Source organism: Papaver somniferum, chromosome 3 (genome assembly GCF_003573695.1).
Source record: "Papaver somniferum cultivar HN1 chromosome 3, ASM357369v1, whole genome shotgun sequence".
NCBI classification, from domain to species: domain Eukaryota; kingdom Viridiplantae; phylum Streptophyta; class Magnoliopsida; order Ranunculales; family Papaveraceae; genus Papaver; species Papaver somniferum.
The window spans coordinates 22,817,051-22,825,479 of record NC_039360.1 but is presented as its reverse complement, the minus strand read 5'-3'; the positions used below and the strand labels follow the sequence as shown (position 1 = coordinate 22,825,479).

General features: G+C 33.8%; 1 protein-coding gene across 3 annotated transcripts; it reads right to left on the bottom strand.

The window, feature by feature from the left end:
* Nucleotides 1-277: 277 nt before the first annotated feature.
* Nucleotides 278-5,584, bottom strand: LOC113355555 (D-2-hydroxyglutarate dehydrogenase, mitochondrial). Of its 3 annotated transcripts, none has more exons than XM_026598441.1 (16): nt 5,393-5,584; nt 4,640-5,010; nt 4,251-4,352; nt 4,040-4,087; nt 3,478-3,548; nt 3,228-3,346; nt 3,003-3,098; nt 2,788-2,897; nt 2,552-2,632; nt 2,270-2,370; nt 1,825-1,933; nt 1,443-1,548; nt 1,209-1,294; nt 984-1,109; nt 738-838; nt 278-665 (listed from the first exon to the last, which is right to left on the bottom strand). In XM_026598441.1, exons 1-15 carry the CDS (start codon nt 5,502-5,504, stop codon nt 743-745), a joined length of 1,734 nt encoding a protein of 577 aa, XP_026454226.1. In that variant the 5' UTR covers nt 5,505-5,584; the 3' UTR covers nt 278-665; nt 738-742. The 3 variants fall into 3 exon arrangements, with proteins under 3 accessions (XP_026454226.1, XP_026454225.1, XP_026454224.1); XM_026598440.1 differs by having other exon boundaries at nt 278-653; XM_026598439.1 differs by having other exon boundaries at nt 278-838.
* Nucleotides 5,585-8,429: the final 2,845 nt, after the last annotated feature.

The window sequence follows — 8,429 nt, the reverse complement described above, 5'->3', positions numbered from 1 at the left end:
GTATTTTATATACCAAAAATCAACTCGTTACAGTAGTTTATTTATGTAGTTCATTTTGTAAAATAAACTTATATGGTAGTCCTAGGATACGTAAAAATTAAAAGTCTCGAAATGTGATACTCGGCGGTCTCGTCAAGAACTATCCGAATATATAATAAAGAAATATTTTTTGACTTATGGTTCAAAAGATATTTAAGTTTTGTTATTTATTTTCGGAAGGGCGAGAATAAAGAAAGCAGGGTATATCTAGCGATGTTTCAAGACTGATGACGTCATGTGAGTAATAATAAATAATAATTTATTTTGGATCAAACTATTAATATATTTTTAAGGACCTTAGAACAATTCGACCAAGTCAACATGACCAAACAAACATACTTGTTCTATTTGATAGTTTCTACAACTATACAGTTTCTTCCTAGCAAGGGTGTTGTTCATTGGGAATCAAGGTTTGGTCAGGATTCAATATAAGATACTCCTTTGCAGGTGGGAGATGGAATCACACGCTCCTCTTCTTCAAATCATCAATAGTTGTCAAAAGTTCTGATTCATCAATCAGTGTATCACTTCACTCCTTACATTGCACCCTTGTGGCTTGTCCGCCCCAACTTAGCAATGGGGTTTGATACCTCACACGTAGCATGTAGTCAACACTAAACAAGGTACTGCTGAAAATTTTACAAATTTGTCTGACAACCAAACATCATGGTGAGAGTTTCAAGGATCGAATGCTTTACCTCTCTCAGTTTGAAGGGAGAAGGGAGTGTGGAAGAACTTTATAAGGGTTCAATATCCCATTCGAGTCGAACAACTTTTTGATAGAAGCCATAAGTTGCACCTAATAAAAAAACATGACAGACTTAGAACCTGCAAATCCAGTTTTGGAGCAAAAGCACCATGGAACTAGTACATCTCAAATGACATTCACTAAGTGTTTCTATCGGCAAACAGATGAAAATTGGACAGAAGGGGATTAGGATTACGGTTTCAGGTGATTTGCTATAGTGAATCTCGTTCGCTTTCATCAATCCAAGGCCATGCTCGGCACTGATGCTTCCTCGGTTGCTAAATGTCCATTCATACACAAACGGTTCGATTTGTGCGAAAACCTGCAACATTTTTCAGTATGGCAAAGCATTATATGAAATAAAACTCGGCAAAAAAAACAAATGAATGATACTTTTGACTTGCGAAGAATAAAAGTATACATTATTATCATACTGGGATGTGGAGATATTCAGGTGCAAGTTAGCATCTCCAAGGTGACCATAACCCAAAACTTTTGCTGCAGGACCTGAAAATCTCAAGCACCAATTATAGGTGAAAACATTGTTATTATTTGACACATATTACCGAGACGCACCAATTAAAGGTGAAAACATTGTCATTAAAGGTGAAATCATGATGACAACAGATTTCGTGTAGACGGCACTTTAAATTACCGAGACGCAATCGCATTTCCTCAACAATTTGGTACATCTTTTCAACAGGCAAAGACAAATCATATTTGTAAACAGCCCCTGCTTTCATTACTGCCTCTGTTATTCCCTGGCACAGTATAGGAAGATATAGTCAATACAAACTTCTTCCAATAACTTGGTAGACTGCAGTTTTCACTCCTCAATTCACTTATAATCTATTGAAAAAGTTAGGTTTTGATTCATCTGAATGTCCCTGTATCGTTCTTGAGCAACCAATATCGTGACAGTGATGAGAGGAAGAATTGATATCTAACCGTATAAGCCTACAAACGAAATCCATATACATCATAGGCTTACTTTTCTATATTTATAGTGATAGATATTAAGAAATTAGCGAGAGAACCTCACGAATACGCCAAAACGAGGAAGCCTGGTTTATGTCTTGCGCAACAACCCCGTCAGATATCAAACCACCCTCCATGGAGCTAAGCAGGAACGCCTCGAGCTTCTCTCTGGGAAATAAAAACAAAGTCTGTGAATAATACTTTATTTACAATACTACTAAGTTGAAATAAAGATTTGTTTTAAACCAAAAGCACGTAGAAAACAGGCCCTACTCACACAAGATATCCATAGCCACCAACCAGTGAAAATAAAATATATAAGAATTTTTGATAGAAACAACTAACCAGATATAAAGTTTATATTTGTTACATATAGTAAGGATTTTGTGCTACAGCGGTAAATCAACATATCTTAGACGACATAAACCTTGAAGGAAATTTGTCTTCAGAAAATAACATAGACCTGTTCAATTAGATAATTTGGTCGACTGGGAAAGGGATTACCTGTCGTATGATTCGTCACTGCCTGTTGTCTCAATAAGCACATAGAAGTTGTATACCGAGGGAGGTATTGGATTACGAACCCCTTCTAAGTGAGTCAAAACCTGTTACACTTCCATCCATATTAGATTTAGGCTCTAAAATAGATACCTAACATTGAAACCCATGATCATCAAGCTGGAGCCAGTATAAAAGTACAAAGTATAAAACAGATAAATGGAAAAAAAAATCACAAAAAAACTGAAGATACTACAGACCTAAATAAACAGAGAGTTATGACCTTACCATATCCATAGATTGGTTATCCAAGAACTCAAACGCAGAAAGAACTTCTCCGAGCTTCCTCTTAGCTTCAAGCAGGAGTTTCTGGATACAGAGAATACCAGTTCATTCAAAAACTATGAAACAGAGAAATAGCGGCATTTCTCAACAAGGAAGTCAAGATGTTAATATCACATCAAAGTTTAGTTCTAGAGGGGACCTATGTGAATAAACGCAGAGGTGAAGAAGCAAATCATAACCTGACAGCTGATAAAATCATTACAGGCAAGAAAGGCTAGATTTGTCGAAGACAGCTTGGGAGGGGTGAGTATCGAAACCTTAGTCACAATTCCCAAGGATCCTTCACTACCTACACCAACAAGGGCAAATTTTACTTGTAAACAAGTCCCTTAAACGTTTAGCATGTATCTTAGTTCTAATTGGCGATTAAGCACTAAAGCAAGACAAAGCATACCTATGAATAACTGCTTCAGGTCATACCCTGTATTGTCTTTGCATAAAGTACTTAGCATGTCAACGACAGTACCATTTGCAAGGACGGCTTCAACACCTGAGAGAAAAAGAAGCTTCTCATACACCTAGCACGCCAAGTAATAACAAGGCAAGAACGCGAGCTTGAAGCATAATAAAGTCTCCATTGTACACAATAGTTAGGATGCTTGGAAACCAGATGCCTCACCAAGTATGTTGCCATGAAGTGAACCATAACGTATAAATCGCAAACCACCAGCATTGGTTGAAACATTTCCACCAATTTGACAGCTTCCCTTTGCGCCCAGATCAAGTGGCATGATAAATCTACAACCGTGCAAGTATTTTGTTTTTTTTAATTTTTAACAGTTACTAGATTTTGAGAATTCCAAGCGTTCATTAGTTATAAACTGTAACTTCAATTCTTACATTTCCTCATGAAATACCAACACACTTACCCTTTGTTAGCGAGGAAGGAATCCAGGTTCTCCAATATGCATCCTGCTTCACATACAAGTATACCACTGACCTAGAACATTATCTTAGACAAGATTAATAAATAAATATGCCGCTTTCTTGATGTAGCCATGATAACTACCAACAACCATTACACCCCTCATAATAAGTCGTGATGGAGCTTCGGGAGGAAATCCACGGCCTTCAGTGTTAGATCTTATTTTCAGGATTGATTTATGTGAAGTCATTGATGTGACTTCAGTTGGATTTGGGTCTCTAAGAATTTACATGGCATCATGCTATCATTACTGGCATGGAATGGACTATTGATCGTGGTTATGATAGTGCATGTGCTCCCTTTGATTTAAGAACAAAAATATGTTAACCAAGAAAGTTTATGTCTGAAGCAAAATATATACTATATTTAAAAACTAACAACAAAAAACTAAGAACTCCTATTTCAGCAGAGAAACACATTGCAATGTTCTGGCATATATAAGAACCAATGATAATAAATATACAACAAAAATACAAAATATGGTGATTCATTGTTCATGTATCTACCTCGTCAAAGGAGATGATGGTATTCATGGAACCGAGATTGATAATCACCTGCACAACGTCTAACGAAATGTTAATGTACTTGGATGATTTAAGAAAATGGTTTCATTTCAAAGTGTGTGTTGTCTACAAGTAACGCAGAAAGATCGACACACAACCAAGAAATAAGACAAACTTATTGATAACAAATGTAGCGATACTGCGATAGGGATACCTCATCGAAAACAGGAACACTTCCACCTACAAGACCAGTATTACCACCTTGTGGAACAACTGCCAATCGTCTCGAATTACAGTATTTCAATATTCGCGAGACCTATAAAATTTCAGAAATAAGAAAATGAAAATCTGTAGTTAGATTGATATATGCTAAATCACACTACAATTCTTCAAGTGCAAGACATAGACCTAAATCCAAACTGGAAATCAAACACTTAAACAGACCTAGAAATGAACCGAGGGAGATCTTGTCCACTGGGTGTGGGTCTCTACTCCCTTTACACCCAAACACTAATGACATCTACTTTCCCTTGGTCCGTGTAAATGCAACGTTTTAATGTACAACCATATCAATAAACAAAAATTAAGGTGGAAGATATGAACCTCGTCAGAGCTCCTAGGTTGAAGTAAAAGCTTACTAGAGCCTTTGTACTTGTTCATCCAATCTACATTTGCAATAGACAACCTATCTTCATCCTCAATCACATTTTTCTCCCCCAAAATTTCTTTAAAATGCTTTATATCCTCAGCCGTTACTGTTGCAAAAGATGTATTCCTCTGGATTAACTTGGTTGTTGAACCAAAATTTCTGGATTGCACTTTATATGATTGATTATCCACATTCCTATGTATGGATAACTGGAAGTTTCCAATATAACCTCTTAAAGTATTTGAAAATATCTGTACATTCTTTTGATGCTCAATGCTAGGTCTGATCTTCGTACTAAAGCACTTCCCGTTGATACGAATAAAACCTACAACTCGATATAAATAAAATTCAGGTTATGGCATTCAATTCTTAATACAATTAAGCTTGCTTAATAGAGGTGGTTGATTCCCAATTAAAGAATCAGCGTTATTAATTATTAGTATTAGGATCTAATCATTAACACAGTTATTCTGAGAGTCAAGATTGGTGATAGCTCAATCTAAAATGTTCCAAGCAAACTTTGACTATATTTCTTAACTCAAAAACACAGAAAGAGAGTTGATTTTAGTATTTAACACAAATTTCGGCAGCGTAAAATTAATTTATAGTCCGAATTGAAAAAATATGTGAAATTGACAGTTCAATATGAATCTTGTTCTGAACTAAATACTGAAAATTTCAAGCTGAGTTTAAGTTGAGGAAACTACCTGAACTTGAATCCGGGATCGGATCATTAAAATTAGGGTTTTTTCCAAGACGAAGATACTTTCCTGAAGAATATCTTAAGAGGTGTTGTGAAGTTCTTCTCCATTTTCCCATTTCGTGTGAAGATGCAGAGACTCCGAGTGATGCTATGAGAACAGGTGTTTTCCCTCTTCTGAATACTAACTTCCTTCCTACTATTATGTACTTGTTTTTCACCCGTGCGATGCACGGGTCAGTGTCTCTCTTATGAAATATTTGATCCATGTTTTATAATTGATTTAATTAAATAAGCAAATATTATTATTGTGGAATTAATAAAAATTCAATACGTTGATGAACCTATAGTCAATATAAAACATTTAATAATAAGCTAATAAAAACAACATGTAATAGAAATAAATAATAAGCTAATAAAAACGACATGTAACAGAAAAAAGAATTAAAAGTTATGGGTCGGCTCTACAACAATTTCGAAGCTTACATGGTACTTGTTCTAGCTTTACTTCCATCTCATTCTTTCCAAATTTTAATATTCTATAGATTTCCAAAGCTCGTGATTTTAGTTTCTTTACATACTTTTGTCCGATCATTATATATCTGTACTTCGTCGACAGAAGTGTTACCAACATCGCGATATACAATAATCTAAAAAAAAAAAATCTCATTCGTCGGTTAATTCTTTATAAATTCCTCCATCTCAATCACGCCATTGGAATTATGTTAGTAAAACGGATATGAGTAGGGATTTACTTCAATTTGGTAACTTAATGACCTTCTTATTGTTTTCTTTCTCTTTTAAAAAACCTAAAAATATTTTTATATGAAATTTATCAATCATAAAATAAATAGAATTAATATAACAAAAAAATAAAATAGATACAAAGTAGAGATATGAATATAGATAATTATGATTTCTTGCCAATTGTACTTGAATATCCTAGTAAAATTAAACTTATACAATGGGATATATTCGACGTCTTTGAACCTGTTTGAGCAGTGAAGTGCAATCTAAAATTTCTTGGAAAGACTTATATTTTACTGTTAAAAATTGAACAACAATGCATGTTCTGAATATTACCCTTAAATTCTCCTTGTAATTTTATAGTGAATATTTGAGATAGTACATTTATTAAATTTGTTCTCCCTGCTAATTGCTTATTATTAATCGTTTTATTCGAATGCTTTTGTGAAGTAAAATCATGTTGCACTGGAAATATTTTTCTTTGTTCAGTGGCCTTATATATCCTACACTCTCTGTATTCTAACTTTTGGAAAAACTATACTTGCCCCGTCCATGATGCCTGTAAAAAATGGACTCTAGAGTCTCTCCATGTCATCATTGTCTCTCAAATAAAATGCGATATCAAATTTAATAATCTTTATCACAAAATAACATTACTCGCAATTTTATATGGGTTCAGGTTTCATCACAAATTGGAAGTTTGTCAAAGAACCACTAATTAAACTACGAAGTGATTTATAAATAACATTACTCGCAATTTTTATATGGGTTCAGGTTTCATCACAAACTGGAAGTTTGTCAAAGAACCACTAATTAAACTACAAAGTGATTTATAAAATAAATAGTTTATACTATAACAATTATTTTCATAAATTCAACTATCCTAAAAATGAACCGTAATTTTATAATTTAATTATCACGTCACAATAATTGTCTAAAATAAAATTGTTTGAAAAATCTTGGAATGTGCAACTATATGTGTAAAAACTACAACCATAATAATAAAAAAAGAAACAACTAACATGTATTCACAGATAAATTTAATAGAAAGTGGAGAATATTATTAGGAAGTATAGTTTTCCAATAATGGTTCCAAGAGATGGCACCTTGTTTGTAAAACCAACATCAAGATTTCCACTATTCAGAATTTCCTTCAGAGGAAATTTAACAGAAAAATATTGGCCATTATTGCTCGGTAGCCATCTCAAACAAATTTTTTTCCTATATTTGAGACGCCAATGCTCAAATTTTATATAGTTGTATCGTCAAACAAAGCCTATAACACCTGCACATTCCCATCTTTGTGATTAGCATCATTTGCTATGGAAGATACACAACATTATAAGAATGATTATTTTTTAAGTTGAGATACATAGCATATATTTTGTACTTGAAGAGAGTTCTTATATATATATATATATATATATATATAGATAGATAGATGTGTATTTATTGAAAACTATTCATGAATTATACATACATTGGTAACTTTATGTTGACCGGTGAATTCCCAATATACCGAGTGAATCACGTAGATCCATGGATTATAAAATGGTATGTACTTTAGACCCGTAAATAAACAGTGTGCATTTTTGAATTACTTGAATTTCCCCTTTGACGCCAAAAAAATTTCATATAAACGTCATACCATGATATTAAATATCTCCATCTGTAACGGCAACGAAGTCGAAAAGGTTTTTCTTTAATATTACTGAATCTAATTGTGAAAGGGCATGTTTCCATAAGTTTTTATTTTGCTAGACGAAATATCATTATCTTTATGTGGACGGACTATGTGGATTCAAACCTCCTTAGCGGTAATAACTGATTCTAACAAATGATACCAAGGTATAAACTTACAAAATTTAACTTGGACGATAATTGAGAAGTGCACTTCACGCTACATGGTATTATATAACAAATAGAATCACGTGAAGATCCAAGATCAATGTCCAACCCAAAAAGTTGACGCGAAAGAATGGTAAAAAGTGAAAGCATTAGTATTCGATTGTGTGTTTACTTGGACTATGTGTCCCTTTATGTACAAAAAAAGAGGAGGTTATCAATTATTTGAGCACAAAGCTTTGAAATTTACACAGTGCAAGAATGTGAAAAAAAAAAAAATAATTTTACAAATCATCAAGTATGTCACAACTCACAATATATAGAGCGTGGAATTATTACACTTCCAAAAAGGAAGATTGTCCTTCGACAAATATAGCGCATCCCTTACGGTATATCTGAGCCACATCTGCTGCATTTTTTCTCACCTGAATCGGAAAGAATACTTAGTTATG

Excerpts from the sequence above, each read along its gene's own strand:
- LOC113355555 (XM_026598439.1), bottom strand. The coding sequence starts at position 5,504 with ATGGGAAAATGGAGAAGAACTTCACAACACCTCTTAAGATATTCTTCA. Across the intron at positions 1,934-2,269 it reads AGTGACGAATCATACGACAG|AGAGAAGCTCGAGGCGTTCC; the intron begins GTAATCCCTTTC and ends TTTATTTCCCAG. Across the intron at positions 839-983 it reads ATAGCAAATCACCTGAAACC|GTGCAACTTATGGCTTCTAT; the intron begins GTAATCCTAATC and ends TTTTTTTATTAG.